Raw genomic sequence first — 22,402 nt, forward strand, 5'->3', positions numbered from 1 at the left:
TGGATGGATGAGTTAAGATTGGCCAAATATGGCTCAAATGGCTGCCATCATCGATATTTATCTTGTGAACTATCTCTAAGGGTATCTGGGCAGATATGTAAAGAAAGATCGATCTTGCTGTAATGTAGGGCAATGTGGCAGTTGTTACGTCGATGGTTCCCACTGTTCACCTCCCAACTGACCACAGCAAGTGTTTTTGTTCCTAGGGTTTTAAGCCCTTGTTTTTTTTTTGCCAAATAAACAGACAGTGACAGGTTTTCTTGTAGGTTTTATACAGAAGCTTAACTATTTATTGAACAATATTCATTCCTGAAATGTCACAACCGCACCCATGCACGCATTCACTTGTGCAATCACACATAAGAATAGACAGAGGAAAAGGGTAAGTGGTTTGAAGTGAGGTAGGTCTTCGGGGTTCATGGTAAATCTGTTGAATCTTTTCGGAGGACAATTTCTCTTTTAAAGTCTCAGACCTGGATTGTTAGATTTTCTGGTGATTAAGACTTTGGTCTGGAGGTGGTGGTTACTTTCAGTTCTATGTTGCACCAAGTTGAAGTGTGGAATTCGCAGCAGGGCTTCTCCTTTGGTTGTTGCTGGATCTCTCAAAGTTCTCAGCTGGACAGGCTTTTTGTGATGTGATCTCTCCCCTATCTCGCCAGAAAGCTACTATTTAAGGTGACCATTTCTCACATGTTGCCTCTGTTAGGAGATGCAGGGCCCCCTCCCTGCAGTGACCAACAATGGACAAGGATATGGCTACTTTATACCTCCTTTTGTTTCAGAAGAACCCATTCAATTCAGGAATGTCTTGATGGGTTCAGGATAGGTGTAATTGACACCTGTTAGCTTGGAATGTATCCTTTTCTCCTTAGCAGACAGTTTGAATATACAGGCTGTCAGCCCAACCTTTGGTGGCCATTTTGCAACACATTGTCCACTTTTTAAAAAGAAAAAGTCAGGTTTTTTTTAATAACTTTCCAATTTGTTTCCGTATCTTCATCGCTGCACTTCTCATGAGCATGACACAGTCAATTTACAAACAGCAAGGTCCACAAACAGCAATGAAACAAGTGCCTACATAAGATTTTTCAGTGGTGCAGATTGTGAGCTAAATGTTAGCCTGGACACCGGGAGTTCTCTGCTCTTAGATTTCATGGCACTTTTTGAAGAAACTTTTACATCCACCTGACAGGGCAGGTGGAGCTTTGATTATCTCATCCTGCATTGGAAACCTTTACAAATCTATGCAACAATGCAACAGTCCTTTAAGTACTGTATTGAAGTGTCAGCCTAGATTCATGTCCTGGAGAGGTGCTTCAACTTTCAAACTAAAAGGCAAGAGTTACCAATGAACCAAGTGACATCTTCATCAATCATGGGTGCTATTTCATCCTTTCCACCAGGAACCACTCTAACCAATTTAGAATTGTCTGACTGCCTTGCTCATTGTGAGATGCAGTGAGAAGAGACATTTTCCTGAGTGACAGACATTGCCAGAGTGAAGCTGGAGTCTGGTCAACATGGTAAGTTTTTGTCCAGCTTAAATTTTAAATTGAGTCAGGCTTTAAAATCTCCAGGTTAGGTAAATAGTCTTGTTAAACAAGAAGCAGCCGGCAGTTATCTGTCAACCAGTTGAAAGTAGTTGGGTTCAATAAGTGCTAATTATTGCAGCAGAAGCTCAGCTAGTGAGTCATCAAAATCTCTATATAAAGCAGACCAGTTCTCAGCTGAACGCAGTGAGGGGATGCAGTGAGAAGAGACATTTGCCTGAGTGACTGACATTGCCAGAGTGAAGCTGGAATTTGGTGCAAAGGGGGAAAGAGGGGCTCCTTTTCCTATCTTTTTTAGCCTCCAGCAGCTGGTGAGTCTTCCTTTGAATCCAAGATAGGTGATTGGTTAGTGTTTTATCATTAATCTTTGAAAACTCAGGTAATTTCAGAAATTACCTAATGTTTTTATTTAATAATTAAGCTTCGATTGAGAAACTGAGAATTAAGAAAGTGATTTAAAAAGTAATTAAAGTAAATTAATAGCTTAAGTAACAATGTCAGGACAGAGGTGATGTTGCAACTGTGGTATCTGGGAGTTTTTGGATGCCAAGGCGATCCAGGCCAAGCACATCTGCAGAAACTGTAAGCAGCTAAAGGAATTCCGGATCAGGATTATTGATCTGGAAGTCGAACTGCAAACACTGCGCAACATAAGGGAGGGGGAGAAATATCTGGACATTTTGTACCGGAAGATGGTCACACTGCTTAGAACAGGGTCATCTGTTTTGGTCAGCAGTGAGGGACAAGAGGATGTGACAGTGAGTGAGGCAGGTAATGGGACCGAGCAGAGTAGTGGAGGAGCCTCAGACTTTGCAATTGTCAAAAAGGTTTGAAGTGCTCTCAACCTGTGTGGATGAAAGTGATGCCTGCAAGGTGGATGAGCAGACTGGCCATGGCACTGTGGTACAGGAAGCCATTCAAGTGGGGGGAGTAAAAAGGAATGCAGTGGTAGTAGGGGATAGTATAGTGAGGGGGATTGACACTGTTGTGTGCAGCCGAGAGCGAGTCCAGAAGGCTGTGTTGCCTACCCGGTGCCAGGATTCAGGACATTTGCTCAGGGCTGGAGAGGAAGTTGGAGTGGGAGGGGGAGGATCCAGTTATCGTGGTCCATGTAGGTACCAATGGAATAAGTAAGACGAGGAAAGAGGTTCTGCTTAGACAGTATGAGGAGCTAGGCACCAAGTTGAAGAGCAGTACCTCAAGGGTAATAATCTCTGGATTATTACCTGAGCCATGTGCCAATTGGCAGAGGGCACATAAGATTAGTGAAATGAATATGTGGCTTAAAGACTCGTGTGACAAGTGGGTTTCAGTTTGTGGGGCACTGGCAGCAGTACTGGGGAAAGTGGGGGTTGTACCATTGGGACGGTCTGTACCTAAACCATGCTGGGACCAGTGTTCTAGCAAACCATACAACTAGGGAAGTAGAGAGGGCTTTAAATTAAACAAGAGGCGAGAGGTAGAGGTATGCAAAGGAAACCCGACCAAACTCTGAATGCTGGACCCGGAAGCCAAGCCCAGCCCGAACCGAATCGAACCCGACATATGCTGTCGGATCCAGTCAGGGTCAGGTCGGGAAGCCGGCCTTTACCCACATACTGATGTAAAGGCCTGCCACTCAACCTGACCCCGTCGACATGTCTGGTAGGGGTCGGGTCGGACTTCCGGGTCCCGAATTCGGGCTTGCGTCGGGTTTTCTTTGCATACCTCTAGGGAGAGGGATCAAGCTTGGTTAGATGCAGGAGAATGGCAGGAAGGGACGGAGAAAAAAACCTAATAACACACCAACAGTCAAGACCAGATGTTACAAAGATACCAAAAAGACACAATTAAAGGCTCTGTACCTGAATACACGTAGCAGTCATAACAAAGTAGACGAACTGATAGATCATATTTACTGCAATGTGCGCTGATAGCCATTACGGAGATGCGGCTGCAGGATGACTAGGATTGGGTCCTGAATATTGAGGGGTACATGACGTTCAAGAAGAATAGGGAGGTGGAGGGGGAGCACTCTTAATCAAAGATGGGGGCATTGGTGCAATAGAGATGACCTTGGTGCAGGAGATCGGGATGTAGAATTGGTTTGGGTGGAGATAAGGAATAGTAGGGGGAAAAACGTCACGAGTGGGAGCGATCTACAGGCCCCCTAACAGTAACCATAATGTAGGACGAAGTATAAAAGAAGAAATATTGGGTACTTGTGCTAAAGGAACAGAAGTAATCATGGTGATTTTAATCTACATATAAACTGGAAAAATAAGATTGGCAATAGTAGCCTGGATGATGAGTTAGTTTCTTAGAGCAGCACATTCTGGAACCAACCAGAGAGCAGGTTATATTCGACTTTGCATTGTGTAATGTGACAGGATTAATTAATGATCTCAGTGTAAAGGCAACTCTCGGTAGCAGCGACCACAATATGATTGAATTTTGCATCCAGTGTGAAAGACAGAAGAGTGTCTTGCACCAGTATTTTAAACTTAAATAAGTTAACTTAAATATGTGGGCATGAATGCTGAGCTAGCTGAAGTGAACTGAGTTACTGGGGGAGCCCAGCACATCAGTGCGAAAGATGAGGCTGAAGCATTTGCAACAATCTTCAGCCAGAAGTGCCGAGTTACTGATCCATCTCGTCTCCTCCTGAAGTCCCCAGCATCAAAGATGCCAGAGTTCAGCCAATTCGATTCACACCGCTTGATATCAAGAAATGTCTGAAGGCACTGGATACTGCAAAGGCTATGGGCCCTGACGATATTCCGCCAATAGTACTGAAGACCTGTGCTCCAGAACTTGTCGCGCCCCTAGCCAACCTGTTCCAGTACAGCTACAACACTGGCATCCACCCAGCAATGTGGAAAATTGCCCAGGTATGTCTTGTCCGCAAAAAGCAGGACAAGTCCAACCTGGCCAATTACAGCCCGATCAGTCTACTCTCAATCATCAGTAAAGTGATGGAAGGTGTCATCAACAGTGCCATCAAGCGGCACTTGCTGAACAATAACCTGCTCAGTGACGCTAGTTTGGGTTCCACGATGGCTGCTCAGCTCCTGACCTCATTACAGCCTTGGTTCAAACATGGACAAAAGAGCTGAACTCGAGGTGAGGTGAGACTGACTGCTCTTGACATGGGAATTGGGGAAAACTCTCCGCTGGTTAGTCATGCCTAGTGCAAAGGAAGATAGTTGTGGTTGTTGGAGGTCAATCATCTCAGCTCCAGGATATCACTGCAGGAGTTTGTCAGGGTAGTGTCCTAGGCCCAACCATCTTCAGCTGCTTCATCAATTACCTTCCTTCAATCATAAAGTCAGAAGTGGGGATGTTCGCTGATGATTGCACAATGTTCAGCACCATTCGTGACTCCTCAGATACTGAAGCAGTCCGTGTAGAAATGCAGCAAGACCTGAACAATATCCAGGCTTGGGCTGATAAGAGGCAAATAACATTCGCGCCACACAAGTGCCAGGTAATGACCATCTCCAACAAGAGAGAATCTAACTAATGTGGAGGTTGTTTAGGGAGCACTTGCTGCGACTGCTGGATAGGTTTGTCCCGATGAGGCAAGGAAGGGATTGTAGGGTGAAGGAACCTTGGATGACAAGAGATGTGGAACAGCTAGTCAAGAGGAAGAAGGAAGCTTACTTAAGGTTGAGGAAGCAAGGATCAGACAGGGCTCTAGAGGGTTACAAGGTAGTCAGGAAGGAACTGAAGAATGGACTCAGGAGAGCTAGAAGAGGACATGAAAAAGTCTTGGCGGGTAGGATTAAGGAAAATCCCAAGGCATTTTACACTTATGTGAGGAACAAGAGGATGGCCAGAGTGAGGGTAGGGCCAATCAGCGATAGTGGAGGGAACTTGTGCCTGGAGTCGGAGGAGGTAGGGGAGGTCCTAAATGAATACTTTGCTTCAGTATTCACTAGTGAGAAGGACCTGGTCATTTGTGAGGACAGCGTGGAACAGGCTGATATGCTTGAACAGGTTGAGGTTAAGAGGGAGGATGTGCTGGAAATTTTGAATGATATGAGGACAGATAAGTCCCCGGGGCCAGACGGGATATACCCAAGGATATTAAGGGAAGTGAGGGAAGAGATTGCCGCGCCTTTGGCGATGATCTTTGCGTCCTCACTGTCCACTAGAGTAGTACCAGATGATTAGAGGGTGGCAAATGTTGTTCCCTTGTTCAAGAAAGGGAATAGGGATAACCCTGGGAATTATAGACCAGTCAGTCTTACGTCGGTAGTGGGCAAATTATTGGAGAGGATTCTGAGAGACAGGATTTATGATTATTTGGAAAAGCGTAGTTTGATTAGAGACAGTCAGCATAGCTTTGTGAGGGGCAGGTCATGCCTCACAAGCCTTATTGAATTCTTTCAAGATGTGACAAAACACATTGATGAAGGAAGAGCAGTGGATGTGGTGTATATGGGTTTTAGCAAGGCGTTTGATAAGGTTCCCTATGATAGGCTCATTCAGAAAGTAAGGAGGCATGGGATACAGGGAAAGTTGGCTGTCTGGATACAAAATTGGCTGGCCCATAGAAGACAGAGGGTGGTAGTAGATGGAAAGTATTCAGCATGGAGCTCGGTGACCAGTGGTGTTCCGCAGGAATCTGTTCTGGGACCTCTGCTTTTTGTGATTTTTATAAATGACTTGGATGAGGAAGTGGAAGGCTGGGTTAGCAAGTTTGCCGATGACGCAAAGATTGCTGGAGTTGTGGATAGTGTGGAAGGCTGTTGTAGGTTGCAACGGGACATTGACAGGATGCAGAGCTGGGCTGAGAAGTGGCAGATGGAGTTCAACCTGGAAAAGTGTGAAGTGATTCACTTTGGAAGGTCGAATTTGAATGCAGAATACAGGTTTAAAGACAGGATTTTTGGTAGTGTGGAAGAACAGAGGGATCTTGGGGTCCATGTCCATAGATCGCTCAAAGTTGCCACCCAAGTTGATAGGGTTGTTAAGAAGGCATATGGTGTGTTGGCTTTCATTAACAGGGGGATTGAGTTTAAGAGCCGCGAGGTTATGCTGCAGCTCTATAAGGCCCTGGTTCGATCACACTTGGAATATTGTGTTCAGTTCTGGTCGCCTCATTATAGGCAGGATGTGGAAGCTTTAGAGAGGGTGCAGAGGAGATTTACCAGGTTGCTGCCTGGACTGGAGAGCATGTCCTACGAAGAAAGATTGAGGGAGCTGGGGCTTTTCTCATTGGAGCGAAGAAGGATGAGAGGTGACCTGATAGAGGGGTACAAGATGATGAGAGGCATAGATAGAGTGGATAGCCTGAGACTTTTTCCCAGGGTGGAAAGGGCTATCACCAGGGGGCATAATTTTAAGGTGATTGGAGGAAGGTTTCGGGGAGATGTCAGAGGTAGGTTCTTTACACAGAGAGTGGTGGGTGCGTGGAATGCGCTGCCAGCGGTGGTAGTAGAAGCAGATACATTAGGGACATTTAAGCGACTCTTGGATAGCTACATGGATGATAGTAGAATGAAGGGTAGGTAGGTAGTTTGATCTTAGAGTAGGTTAAAGGTTCGGCACAACATCGTGGGCCGAAGGGCCTGTACTGTGCTGTACTGTTCTATGTTCTAACCATCTCTCTTTGACATTCAATGGCATTACCATGGCTGAATCTCCCACTATCAACATCCTAGGGGCTACCATTGACCAGAAACAGAACTGGAGTAGCTATATAAATACCGTGGCTACAAGAGCAGGTCAGAGGCGAGGAATCCTGCAACAAGTAACTCACCTCCTGACTCCCCAAAGTCTCTCCACCATCTGCAAGCATGTCAGGAGTGTGATGGAATACTCTCCACTTGCCTGGATGGGTGCAGCTCCAACAACACTCAAGAAGCTTGACGCCATCCAGGACAAAGCAGCCCGCTTGATTGGCACCCCATCCACAAACATTCACTCCCTCCATCACCGACGCACAGTGGCAGCAGTGCGTACCATCTACAAGATGCACTGCAGCAACACACCAAGGCACATTAGACAGCACCTTCCAAACGCGCAACATCTACCAACTAGAAGGACAAGGGCAGCAAATGCATGGGAATGCCACCATCTGCAAGTTCCCCTCCAATGCACACACCATCCTGACTTGGGACTAGATCGCCGTTCCTTCACTGCAAAATCCTGGAACTCCCTTCCTAACAGCACTGTGAGTATACCTAACCCACATGGACTGCAGCGGTTCAAGAAGGCAGCTCACCAGCTCAAGGGCAATTAGGGATGGGCAATAAATGCAGGCCTAGCCAGTGACGCCTGCATCACATTTATAGAGATTATAGAGAGATACAGCACTGAAACAGGCCCTATGGCCGACCGAGTCTGTGCTGACCATCAACCACCCATTTATACTAATCCTACATTAATCCCATATTCCCTACCACATCCCCTCCTACATTAATCCTATATTCCCTATCATTCTCCTACCTACACTAAGGGCAACTTACAATGGCCAATTTACCTAAAAACCTGCAAGTCTTTGGTGGTGGGAGGAAACCGCAGCACCCGGCGGAAACCCACGCGGCCACAGGGAGAACTTGCAAACTCCACACAGGCAGTACCCAGAACTGAACCCGGGTCGCTGGAGCTGTGAGGCTGCGGTGCTAACCACTGTGCCGCCCCGAATGAATAAAAAATATTACTAGGCTAGGAGGTAGATCAATAGAGAAGCAGTAGCAGACTTTCAAGGGAATATTTCAGAATACTCAGGATAAGTATATTCCTACTATAAAGAAAAATTCTAAGGGGAGGACCCACAATCCGTGGTTAACTCAAGAAGTTAAGGAAAGAATCAGAAGTAAGGAAAAGGCATATAATTGTGCAAAGATAAGTGACAGGTCAGATGATTGGTCAGAATATAAAGAATGGCAGAGAATAACTAAAAGGTTAATCAGGAGAAAGAAATTAGAGTATGAGAGGAAGCTAGCTAGAAATGTAAAAACTGATAGCAAGAGTTTCTGCAGGTATTTAAAAAGGAAAAGAGTAAGTAAAGTGAATGTTGGTCCTCCAGAGAGTGAGAATGGGGAGTTAATAGATAATGAAATGACGAATGAAATGAATAAATATTTTGCTTCTGTTTTCACTATAGAAGATACAAAAAACATTCTAGTACTAGCTGTAAATCAGGAGGTGGAAGGAAGAGAGGAACTTGTTGAAATTACAATCACCAGGGAAGCAGTACTGACCAAACTAAAGGAGCTGTGGACTGACAAGTCCCTGGATCGTGATGGGCTTCATCCTAGGGTCTTAAAAGAGGTGGCTAATGAGGTGGTAAATGCGTTGGTGTTAATTTTTCAAATAACACTAAATTCTGGAAAGGTTCCATCAGACTGGAAAATAGCAAATATAATCCCTCTATTCAAGAAGTGGGGGGAGACAGAAAACTGGTAACTATAGGCCAGTTCGCTTGACATCTGTCTTGGGGAAGGTGTTAGAATCAATCATTAAGGAGGCTATAGCTGGGCACTTCGACAAACTCAGGGTAATCGGGAATAGTCAGCATGGATTTGTGAAAGGGAGATTGTTTAACCAATTTATTGGAGTTCTTTGAAGGAGTAACGTGCTGTGGATAAAGGGGAGCCTGTTGACATACTGTTCTTGGATTTCCAGAAGGCATTTGACAAGGTGCCACATAAAAGGTTATTACACAAAGTAGGAGCTCATAATGTAGGGGGTAACATGTTAGCGTGGATAAAAGATTAGCTGGCTGGCAGAAAACAGACAGTATGCATAAATGGGTCCTTTTCTGATTGGCAGGATGTCGTTCGTGAGTGGAGTTCCACAGGGGTCTGTGCTGGGGCCTCAACGTTTTACAATTTATATCAATGACTTTTTTTTAGAGATACAGCACTGAAACAGGCTCTTCAGCCCACCGAGTCTGAGCCGACCATCAACCACCCATTTATACTAATCCTACACTAATCCCATATTCCTACAACATCCCCACCTGTCCCTATATTTCCCTACCACCTACCTCTACTCGGGGCAATTTATAATGGCCAATTTACCTATCAACTGCAAGTCTTTTGGTGGTGGGAGGAAACCGGAGCACCCGGCGAAAACCCACGCAGACACAGGGAGAACTTGCAAACTCCACACAGGCAGTACCCAGAATTGAACCCGGGTCGCTGGAGCTGTGAGGCTGCGGTGCTCGCCACTGTGCCGCCCGATTGGGTTTAAAGGGATCAAAGGATATGGGGGGAAAGTGGGAACAGGTTACTGAGTTGGATGATCAGCCATGATCATAATGAATGGCGGAGCAGACTTAAATGAGGGGAGCGATGACATGGTAGCTAAATGTGCAGATGACACAAAGATAGGTAGGAAAGTATGTTGTGAAGAGGACATAAGGAGCTTGCAGACCGATATAGATAGGTTGAGTGAGAGGTCAAAAATCTGGCAGATGAAGTATAATGTGGGAAAATGTGAAGTTGTTTACTTTGGCAGGAAGAATAAAAAAGCAGAGTATTACTTAAACGGAGAATGACTGCAGAACTCCGAGGTGTAGAGGGATCTCTGTGTTCTCGTGCATGAGTCCACAAAAAGTTAGTATACAGGTACAGCAAGTCATAAAGGCGGCTAATGGAATGCTATCCTTTATTTTGAGAGGAATTCAAAATAAAAGTAAGGATGTTATGCTTCAGTTATACAGGGCATTAGTGAGACTACATCTCAAATACTGTGTGCAATTTTGGTCTCCTTATTTAAGGAAGGATGTGAATGCGTTGGAGGCGGTTCACTAGATTGAGTGGGTTGTCTTATGAAGAAAGGTTGGACTGACTGGGCTTGTTTTCACTGGAGTTTAGAAGAGTGAGGGGAGATTTGATTGAAGTAATAATGGGCAGCGCAATGGTTAGCACCGCAGCCTCACAGCTCCAGCGACCCAGGTTCAGTTCTGGGTACTGCCTGTGCGGAGTTTGCAAGTTCTCCCTGTGACTGCGTTGGCTTCCGCGGGTGCTCTGATTTCCTCCTACAGCCAAAGTCTTGCAGGTTGATTGGTAAATTGCCCCTAGTATAAGTAGGTGGTAGGGGAATTGTGGGATGTGGTAGGGAATATGAGATTAATGTAGGATTACTATAAATGGGTGGTTGTTGGTTGGCACAGACTCGGTGGGCCAAAGGGCCTGTTTCAGTGCTGTATCACTCTATGACTCTATAATAAGATCCTGAATGGTCTTGACAAGGTGGATGTGGAAAGGATGTTTCCTTTTGTGGGCGAGTGCAGCACTAGGGGGCACTGTTTTAAAATTAGGGGTCACCCTTTTAGCACAGAGATGAGGGGAATTTTTTTCTGAGGGTTGTGTGACTTTGGAACGCTCTGCCTCCAGAAGGTGGTGGAGGTGGGGGTCATTGAATAATTGTAAGGCGGGGTAGATAGATTCTTGTTAGGCAAGGGAATCAAAGGTTATCGGGGTAGATGGGAGTGTGGAATTCAAGACACAAACATCTCAGCCATGATCTTATTGAATGGCGGAGAAGGCTAGAGGGGCTGAATGGCCTACTTCTGCTCCTAATTCGTATGCTTGCATGTTCATATATAAAATAAAATGATCTGAGTTTGAGGAAAAAGCAAGTTCTTTTCATCAAACTGAAACTTGTTTTGAGATTTTTTGTTAAACGGAAATGATCCTTCCTCAATTAAGTTGCTTTAAACAGGCACAATTAATTTGTGGTTGAGGTGGAGATCATTGTATCCTTTTTGGGAAAATTGGATAAATATTTAAAGCAGAAGATGGCACAGCTACAGGGAGAAAGCAGGGCAATGTGATTAGTTTTGGATTGATCTAGCAAAGTCGTCAGCCCAAATGGCCCCCCTCTGTATTGTAAACTTTTACAATTGTATTTAAATTTTCTTAGTGGTCAATTTCAGGAACTGGAGTTCGTGTACATGCATTGCTAAATCCACACTTACTTAATGAACTGCATTTTTAGCAGTTTTCACTTTACATAAATTATCTTTGCTTATTGCCAGTTAATGATTCAAGTTATTATTTTACAGAAGGTGGAGGGGGCTGTTCATTTTGTGGAAAGAGCCTAAAATACATTACAACATCATTGTACCATGTTTCGTAAAGCATTATGGAAAAATGCTGGCTGACCGTTTTTTTGAGTTGATCATCTCTAAGTCATAAATGTCAGAATTTTGTTGTTCGTGGACTATGTAATGACTTGAAAGGAAATAAAAACTTTATGTAGCAAAAAAAGCTTCTCCAAACACAGATTGGTGAAACACAAAAAAGTTAATATTTTGTGTGCAGATCCTTCTAAAAAAACTGTGTTCTATATAATAAACTGTAAGCGCAGTACCTTTTGAAAAGTGATGGGCTGTTTGAGGGGGGCTGTTGTAGGTTTGTCTAGCTGTGTGCTTGTTTCTGGCCCAGTTGTTTGTAACTCAGAATCTATAGCACGTCTGCAACATTTAATCTTGGTATTGTCCGCTATAACCTTCGAACGCCAATCCTCATAACCTTTGTAAATAGTTTCAAGTTGTTCAGCTCTTAAAGTATCACCTGAAATGCAAAATTTTGTGCAGTGATTTCATTTTTTTAAAAGAAAATATCACTGCCATTATATATGAAAATGTCACAGGAAAAACCAGCTGCTCCATCTATGCTTTCACATACAGCCATAATGCCTTGCACAGCGCAGTTAGATACTCCCTAGAGTACATATAATCTCTTGGGAGAGGCACAAAACCAAACAAACCATATTTTTCACATTTTATGGAATAGAAGATGCTTAAATTTGCAAGATTAGCAAGAACTCATGAAAGCTGTAATAAAATAACCAATCTAGTAAAACACACTGCATGTATTTAGTTAAATGCTCAAGTTAGATTCTGTTTAATGAATGTTCAGAGAGCGAGAGTATCGTCTGGCATGAGAACATTCCATACGGAGAGCTGATTAGGATTTTAGTGTACTCAAAAAAAACCCAGAAATACTTAAATTCTTTTATGGCATTCTTCAGTTATAATTTTTATTAAACAATAATGAAATAAAAGCAAAATACTGCAGATGCTGGAAATCTGAAACAGAACAAAAAGTGCTGGAAATACTCAGCAGGTCTGGCACCATCTGTGGAGAGAGAAGCAAAGTTAATGTTTCAGGTCTGTGACCTTTCATCACAACTGGCAAAGGTTAGAAAAGAATTAGGTTTTAAGCAAGTGAAGGGGAGGGAAGTGGGGGAGAGAACAAAGGGGAAGGTGTTTGATAGGGCAGAGGGAGATTAAATAACAAAGTTGTCCTGGGACAAAGGCAAAGCGTGTGTTAATGCTTGTGGTGAAAGACAAAGCATTAGTCCAGAGAGAGTGTTAATAGTGAATAATGGGCAGCTCTGACTGCATGAAAAGCAGGCACATGGTTAAAAAAATAAAATATTAAAAAAAAGGCCAGTCATACTCTGAAGTTATTGAACTCAATGTTCTGTCCACAAGGCTGTAGAATGTCTAATCGAAAGATTAGATGTTGATGTTCACTGGAACACTGGAGCGGGCCAAAGCTAGAAATGTTGGCATGACAGCAGGGGGAAAGTGTCGAAATAGCAAGCAACCAGAAGCTCAGGGTCATGCTTTCGGACTGAGCGGAGGTGTTCAGCAAAGCGGTCACCCAATCTGCATTTGGTCTCTTCAACGTGGAGGAGACCGCATTGTGAGCAGCGAATACAGTATACTACATTGAAAGGAGTACAAGTAAATAGCTGCTTCACCTGAAAGGAGTGTTTGGGGCCTTGGATCGTGAGGAGAGAGGAGGTAAAAGGGCAGGTATTACACCTCCTGCGATTGCATGGGAAGGGGACGCGGTGTCAGGGGTAATGGAGGAGTGGACCAGGGTGTTGCGGAGGGAATGCTGATAGGGTAGGGGAGGGGAAGATGCATTTAGTGGTGGCATCACGCTGGAGGTGGCGGAAATGGCAGAGTGAGGACAAGGGGAACCCTTTGAAGGTTTCAATATTAGATCAGTTAAGTTTCCAGTAAATATAAAAGAGCCAAAGTGATTTTTCTATAAATATCTGCAATTTTAATTGTCAAACACAAGATTTTACGCACTTATGGTGTGATATTTAAATATATTTCATAACTAATCACATCAAGAATTTTATATCAAAATAAATGCCAAGTAACCATTCTTGTAATTTTCAAATCTGCAATCATAGCTTTTACTACCGTAACATGGAGAAATTTTGACCTCCAAATTTGGCCAATAACTCAGGAAAAAGGTGGTTAATAAAATGTAGTCCATTGACAGCAGATTGAGTGGATTTTACAAGGTTTTTTTTCTCTTTTCTTTTCGTCCCTGTCCTTTCAAGGTTGTTGACTCGTAACTCATATGTACTGTCAAGGGCACAAGGTCAAATACCTTGACCAAATAAACATTGAGTTTAGACATTGAGGCTTAAGAATTCTGCATCTCCAAAACCACTCCCCAACACAGTGAGCAAATCGAGGCAAAAAAACTGCTCAGGAAAGTGCTCAACCATCTTTCTAGGCCAGTCCTGTTAAGGTACACTATACTCAACTCTGTTGACATGCGTATGAAGAGTTGGTGAAAATGAAGGAAACATGACCTCAACTATGTTTCTCTCATTAGGGATCACCATTTACATCCAGAGGTCAATGGAGGAGGCTTTGGTCCAGAAGGAGAAGGGAAGCAAACACTCTCTGAGCACATCCATGCTTGAGCCCATCACAGCAATATACAATTTTTGTGTTTTTTCAAAACCGACAGCTTACTGGCTATCTCTGCTTTGTGCAAGTGTTCACTCCAAGACTAGCACAACGTGAGTGGAGGCCAAGGAGCCACCTCCTGTTTGTTAATGGCTCTGGGACCAGAACTATGGTCAGATATATTTTAAAAAATCAAAAATGCTAATGAATGTTAGCTTATATAACTAGAGGCCTAGAATATAAAGGGGAAGAAGTTTTGCTACAGCTAAACAAAGCCTTGGTTAGACCATATCTGGAGTAAGTTGTTCAAATCTGGGCACCAAACCTCAGAAAGGACACATTGGCTTTGAAATGAGCACAATGCAGATTCAACAGAATGCTACCAGGCCTCCAAGGATTAGATTATGAAGAGAGATTACATAAAATAGGCTTGTATTTCCTGCAATATAGGTTAATAGGTGATTTATTTGAGCCTTTTTGGATGTTGAGGTGGGGATTTTATAGTGGGGGGTAATGTTGAGGTCGAGGATTTATTGAGGGGATTTAGTGCAGAGTTGGAATGTTGGGTCTCATGTTCATCTCAAATTTGAGAAATGCCCCTGGATCTCGCTAAAAAGTGAAATAATACCCATCAGCACAATTTTTAAAAATTGCTTCTCCTCTGCAAGTCAAGTGCCTGGCTCCTCATGTCACACTGGCTTTTTGCAAAAGGGACCTCTGGCTACTGGCAAGCCCCAAGCACCCTAGAAATGATCTTGGATCAACCCTTGTGGCCGTACCCTCCACTGAGCACCATAAACAGAAGACAACACCCATCATCTTTATTGCTCCTCTTATGATATGGAGTTTCATGACCCGCAGCGGCACACATACCACCATCTCCGGCATTGTGGTGCAACCAATGTACTGTCAGTCATCTTGGCTCGTCCTTGTCACTGGATAAGGTGCATTAGCTGAGAAAGCAGCTTGGCTTATGCGCTAACCTTGTTGCTCTGATCTCGCCTGCACAGGCAAACATCTTGCTAGCCTTATCTGCCTGTGATTGGTAAACTGAAGAAATTCTGTTAGCTCAGGCAGCGAGGGTATCATGGCCATTCACATGCAGATGAAACGACTGCACAATCCATGCAGCTGCCCTAGGCAACCAAGCAGCTCTATTTAGAGATGGTTTGCTTGCCCCTATGGGAGACAGCCCAATAAGGGCCTTGCTTCACCACCTACATTTCCTGATAAATTTGCATGTTGGAATGTTCAAACCCTAACGGACTATATTAGAGGTGCTTCACTCCCTCAAAGGATGGTACACATCAACTATGAGCTGTCCCATATTAACATTGATGTTGCAGCACTGAGTGAAATACAGATCACAGGAATTGGTTCACCTTGTGAAAATGACTACGCCTCCTGGTCTGGGAAGCCTAATGGGATATGGCATGAGCATGGTTTATGTTTCGCCATCAGAAACAAATTGGTTGAGACAATTGATGAACCTGAGTGCCACTCAGAAAGACTCATGTCTGTACGTACCCCAATAAATCCAACAGATTTTGACACCATCAGTACTTATGCTGAAATGATGTCCTATAAGTTAGAGAAAAGGATGAGATTTTATGATGAACATGACCAACTGTTGACAAATGTAGCAGAAAGTGACAAAATATTTCTTTTAGGAGATTTCAATGCGTGCGTTGGAAAAGACTTTGATTTAGGACATCTGTACTTGGGGGCCATGATATTGGAGCTATGAATTCAAATGGATAGCTGTTAGAGTTCTGCTGCAATCACAACTTAATCATCATCAACACGCTGTTTCCTATGAAAGACAGATGGAAAGTGACATGGCAACATCCCTGTTCCACCCACTGGCATCAACTTGATTTCATTATTGTCCGATGTCAGGATATGAAAGATGTTCAGATCTCCAGATCTAAGCATAGTGCTGATTGTGAAACCGATCATGCTCCTGTCCATTGTAAGTGCTCCAATTTTGTTCAAAAAGAAAAGAAACTATAAACATCAAGCCCATCCATGGATAAATGTGCAACTCCTCAAGGACAGCCAAAAGAGGGAGAATTTTCAGCAAGTACTAGCTGAAGCCTTTGCTGAAAAACTCATTCCAAGTAAACCTCAGAGTCCAGAAGAGGAGTGGACATCTATTTGGAATACTGTGTATAATGGATTGCCAGCAGCTGGGAGGCCCTAGTCTGCACCATAAGCTGTTCTTGCTTATCATCAGCATGTGGGAAAAAGGAGAAGTTCCCCAGGAAACTAGAGATGCCCAAATCATAACCACGTACAAGAATTAAGGTGACAAATCACATTGGAACAACTACCAAAGCATTTCACTATTGTGTGTAGTGGAAAGAAATTGCCTGAATAGTGCTCAGTCGTCTAAAAAATATGGCAATGATGTCTATCCAGAGAGCCAGTGTGCAATGAGCTGGTCGTTCAACCACAGACATGAACTTTACAACTTCAAGATAAGTGCAGAGAACAGTAAAAGCCACTAGATTCTGCTTTTGTAGACCTGACCAAAGTCTTGGATCTGGTTAACAGAGATGGTCTGTTCCCCCTTCTTCAAAAAAAAATCAGTTGTCCACCAAAACTACTCCAGATCGTGAAATCTTTCCATTATGAAATGAAAGGAAGAATCTTCTACAATGGATTTCCAACTGATTCATTCTCAATACTCAGTGCAGTAAAGCAGGAATGTGCTCTTGCACCAACGCTGTTTGACATCTTCTCCTGCCTCTTCTTGTAAGCTTTTCGGGATAATGAAAAAAATTTTAGAGGAGTATTACTACGTACAAGATCAGGTGGAAGACTGTTCAACCAGTCCTGACTGAGAGCAAAGACCAAATTGAGACATGTTCTGATATGTGAATTCCTGTTTGCTAATGATGCAGCTTTTGTGGCACATTCAGCTGAAGGCCTGCAGTCAATTCTAAGTGCCTTTTGAACTGCTGCAGAGGAATTTGGGGTCAGTCTACAAAAAACAGTGGCAATGACTCAATGTGGTCAGTCCAAAGCAGCATTACAAATAAACAACACTGAATTGAACAATGTAGACAAACTCTGCTACCTGGGCTCAATGGTTTCAAGTGAAATGAAACTTGATGAGATATCGGCTCGTATTGCTAATGCTGCTGTAGCATTTGGCAAGCTTCAGGCAAGAGCCTGGAAAAACTCCAAACCTACAATTGCCACACAACTAAAAATCTATAATGTCTGCATATTAAGTAGGCTGCTGTTTGGTGCTGAAACTTGGGACTACATATCAGAAGCAGGAACGCAGATTGAATTCATTTCATATGCGTTGCTTGTGAAAGACCTTTGAGATCCATTGGTAGCATACAGTCTCCAACACAGAAGTCCTGCAGCTTTCTAATTCAGAAAGTATCATGGCGACGCTTAAAGCTACGTCAACTACGGTGGCTAGGCCATGTCATTAGAATGGCTGATGGTCACCTAGAAAAAGATGCACTATATGGCGAGCTTGATAGCACCAGCAGACCCGTTGGCTGGCCAAAGCTAAGATACAAGGGATCATGCAAGTGAGACATCCTTTCATGCCAGATTGACTGAAACAGCTGGGAACAGTCTTCACATGACCAAAGTACTTGGTGCCTAAGTCTCCAAACTGGAGCACAGAAATTTGAAGAACTACACTTACAAATTGCCACAGAGGAGCACCGTTGCAGGAAGGAGCATGCGGCAGTAGCCCCTGCATCAGTGAATGACAACCTCCGATGCCCCCATTGCAACCAGTAATGCTTTGTTCGAATTGGACTGTACTCCCACCTGAAGACTCACAACAGATGAGCAGTAGATGTGAATCATGGCAACGATGCAAAGCCAAAGAGAAGAGGATTTTGGAAGGAATTGATAGGGTAGGTAGAAAAAAACTTTTTCTGTTGTTGGGGGAGTCTAGGACAAGAGGACATGACCTCAAAATCACAGCCACACCATTCAACCGAAGGGTTAGCAAATCACACAAACAGTGCTCTAAGTGTGAAACCCCCTCCCACAAAAAGTAATAGATGCTCATTCAATTAATTTTAAATCTGAGACTGAAAGATTTTTGCTAAACAAGGGTATAAAGGGATGTGGGACCAAGGCAGACAGATGGAGTAGCGATGCAGATTAGACGTGAACTCATTAAACAGTGGAAGAGGCTTGAGAGGCTGAATGGCCTACTTCTGTTCCCATAGTCAATGGAAATAACAAGAGGACGGTTTCTCCATCAGGTTGCCGATGTACAATACCAGTTTTATGCCTAGGCAGCAAAGTGAAAATCTATGCCATTAACTTTGAAATAACGCCGGGGAACAGTTCTGTATAACCACTTAACGCATTTGTCTGTAATCCCTCTGTCTACTAATTTAACAGAATCATTTACACATTTTAAATAAATTAATTAGCGTCTGTACCAAATTAATGGAGGAAGGAATTTCAGGTAAGGCGTTAAGCATTTGTACGTTCGTGTCCTCCATACTACTTTAAGCTATCTCATTTCCAAACACGATTTCAGCACTGCTGTTCTTTTCTATATTCCCTTTGTTTTCTTGAGAGTTATATAACTATTCAGTATCTGATCCTGCAAACTCTTCAATGAGGTTCCGCATTTTTTTAAAATTACTAATCACTAAAGCACATACCTGCCAAGTGAATACTGAGTTGGGGTGATGCGTAAGATACCTTTTTGTATAATTCAAAATCTTTATTCCTTTCACTCCATTTCCATCTGCCACGTTGTAGGATTGGCACATATAGGTTACCATGCAGAATATTTTCCTTCCAAATCTAGAAGCAAAACACCAGAGTTCATACCATCAACAGTAATAAGAAAACTGCACTGTGAAGGTGTCTATGGCGAGTTATGCAAATCACCCCCATGAGTCAAACAATCATGCACAAAAGCTTTATCTGCGTGGGGAGTGAAATGATTGGAGCTCTGAATTTGCATGCCAGAAAAGAGGCCCAAGGACTACTCTGAATAAGTCCTCGGACTTCAAAGGAGTGAATGCGGTGAGCTATGAGCACCAACTGGGCACTCTGATGCAGCTCGCTGGTCCAGGCCATTTACAGTTCTTCTTGCTTGGACACTGAGTCATCCTGTAGATTTTTTGTTCCCAAAAATATACTTAATTCATAAAAATTTGTAAAAAGATACAATACAAAACAGTTCAAATTTGACATTTTGGAAAGTGCAATAGAGATCAGATTCCTTCGATACAAAACATGAGGTGCCTCACAACTCTTGCCATTCCATTTTATATGCATTACACAGCAAAAACATTTTTGGTGCATACAGCCCGAGGGGTTTTACATGAGTTCCAGCCCCTCCGTATACTATGGCGTGCAGACCTTACACAGTGGCCTTTCCCCATTGACCCTTTGTGGCAGCTGCCCTAAGCTTTAGTGCATCCCTCAGCAAGTAGTCCTGGACCTTGGAATGTGCCAGTCTGCAACACTCGGTCGTGGACAACTCTTTGCACTGGAAGATCAGCAAGCTTCAGGCAGACCAAAGCGCATCTTTCACCAAGTTGATGGTCCTCCAGCAACAGTTAATGTTTATCTCGGTGTGCGTCTCTGGGAACAGCCCATAGAGCACAGAGTCCTGTGTTACAGAGCTGCTCAGGATGAACCTTGACAAAAACCACTGCATCTCTTTCCACATGTGCTTTGCAAAGGCACATTCCAGAAGGAGGTAGACAACGGTCTCTTCCCCACCACAGCCACATCGAGGGCAGCGTACGGAGGTGGTGAGCTGAGTCGTCCCTTAGGTTAAGTCTAAGGTGGAGGGGGTGGGTGTGGACCAACAGTGTGGAGGTAAAAAAAGCAGTTCCTGCTGCTCCTGGCTCCACATTAAGGGAAGTTTTTTTAAGAAAAGGCTTCTTTAGTAGCCCCCACCACTGCTTAAGCCACTGTAGAGCCTGAAAGACTAGCGAGAGCTTGCACAGTGCAAGAGTAGTGCAATATTGAAATGAAGCCGGTGCCAAGGTGACCTTAAACAAAAAAAAAGGCCCTGACAAATTTAGCAGTGGTCAGAACATCTACACGATTCAAGCACTGCTTGATATTTTAATCATCTATGTGGTGTTGTATTATTTCTTTCTTTTGGGCCTCCTTATCTCGAGAGACAATGGATACGCGCCTGGAGGTGGTCAGTGGTTTGTGAAGCAGCGCCTGGAGTGGCTATAAAGGCCAATTCTGGAGTGACAGGCTCTTCCACAGGTGCTGCAGAGAAATTTGTTTGTTGGGGCTGTTGCACAGTTGGCTCTCCCCTTGCGCCTCTGTCTTTTTTCCTGCCAACTACTAAGTCTCTTCGACTCGCCACAATTTAGCCCTGTCTTTATGGCTGCCCGCCAGCTCTGGCGAATGCTGGCAACTGACTCCCACGACTTGTGATCAATGTCACACGATTTCATGTCACGTTTGCAGACGTCTTTATAACGGAGACATGGACGGCCGGTGGGTCTGATACCAGTGGCGAGCTCGCTGTACAATGTGTCTTTGGGGATCCTGCCATCTTCCATGCGGCTCACATGGCCAAGCCATCTCAAGCGCCGCTGACTCAGTAGTGTGTATAAGCTGGGGGTGTTGGCCGCTTCAAGGACTTCTGTGTTGGAGATATAGTCCTGCCACCTGATGCCAAGTATTCTCAAGTATTTGAGAATATTATATGCTACTATATACTACCTGTAACATTAATTGGTATCTGGTAATTGAAGAGCGTGCAGTGAAAGAGTGCATGTGCAGGTGTTGGTTATTTGGACTTGTCCTTGATGAGAAAATTTGGTTCTACTTCATTTAAATACCAGTTGTATATGTTTGTTGTGGATCTATAAATATTTTTGTAAGTCTGCTGTGTGTTGTAATGAACTATATATTTTGATATTGATAGCACTCCAGTATGCTATCTGTAATGATGAAATGCCATAATTAAATCTGTGTTACAAAATGATAGAAATGTTGATTCATAAGGAGGCCATATGGTCTATCGTACCCATGCTAGCTCCCCACTAGAGCTATCTTTAATGTTTTTGTTCTTTGTTTTTATCTAATTTCCTCTCAAGATGTCATGATTGACTAGGCTATAACAGGCACTTGTTATCACTTATTCCATATTAAAATAACACTGCTTGAAAAATAGCCTTCTAACTTCCTCTCTTTATACTTCAAGTACTAATCCTGACTTTGATTTATTGGCAATTCACCAACCAATGAAGATAATCTTTCAATATGTACCCCTTCAAACTTTTGAATGACTTTGAATACTTCAGTACAGTTTGCAGCTCCTCTGATACTGAAGCAGCCCGTGTAGATATGCAGCAAGACCTGGACAATATCCAGGCTCGGGTCGATACGTGACAGGTAATATATTAGAATTAGAATTAGAATATTACAGCGCAGTACAGGCCCTTCGGCCCTCGATGTTGCGCCGATCATCTGACCTACACTATTCCATTTACATCCATATGTCTATCCAATGACCACTTAAATGCCCTTAAAGTTGGCGAGTCTACTACTGTTGCAGGCAGGGCGTTCCACGCCCCTACTACTCTCTGCGTAAAGAAACTACCTCTGACATCTGTCCTATATCTTTCACCCCTCAACTTAAAGCTATGTCCCCTCGTGTTTGCCATCCTCATCCGAGGAAAAAGACTCTCACTGTCCACCCTATCTAACCCTCTGATTATCTTGTATGTCTCTATTAAGTCACCTCTCCTCCTCCTCCTCTCTAACGAAAACAACCCCAAGTCCCTCAGCCTTTCCTCGTAAGACCTTCCTTCCATACCAGGCAACATCCTAGTAAATCTCCTCTGCACCCTTTCCAAAGCTTCGACATCCTTCCTATAATGCGGTGACCAGAACTGCACGCAATACTCCAGGTGCGGCCTCACCAGAGTTTTGTACAGCTGCATCATGACCCCGTGGCTCTGAAACTCGATCCACCTACTAATAAAGGCTAACACACCATATGCCTTCTTAACAGCCCTATTAACCTGGGTAGCAACTTTCAGGGATTTATGTACCTGGATACCAAGATCTCTCTGCTCATCTACACTACCAAGAATCTTCCCATTAGCCCAGTACTCTGCATTGCTGTTACTCCTTCCAAAGTGAATCACCTCACACTTCTCCGCATTAAACTCCATTTGCCATCTCTCAGCCC

General features: G+C 43.6%; 1 protein-coding gene across 1 annotated transcript in view; it reads right to left on the bottom strand.

The window, feature by feature from the left end:
- Positions 1-22,402, bottom strand: part of cfap92 (cilia and flagella associated protein 92 (putative)) — a 160,801-nt gene that overhangs the window by 4,735 nt on the left and 133,664 nt on the right. The window contains exons 15-16 of the mRNA XM_068052273.1: positions 18,882-19,026; positions 11,865-12,067 (exon numbers count right to left, since the gene is read on the bottom strand). Of these exons, the coding sequence (XP_067908374.1) occupies positions 11,865-12,067; positions 18,882-19,026 (348 nt within the window). The remainder of the gene's footprint in view (positions 1-11,864; positions 12,068-18,881; positions 19,027-22,402) is intronic.

This window comes from Heterodontus francisci, chromosome 19 (genome assembly GCF_036365525.1).
Source record: "Heterodontus francisci isolate sHetFra1 chromosome 19, sHetFra1.hap1, whole genome shotgun sequence".
NCBI lineage: Eukaryota > Metazoa > Chordata > Chondrichthyes > Heterodontiformes > Heterodontidae > Heterodontus > Heterodontus francisci.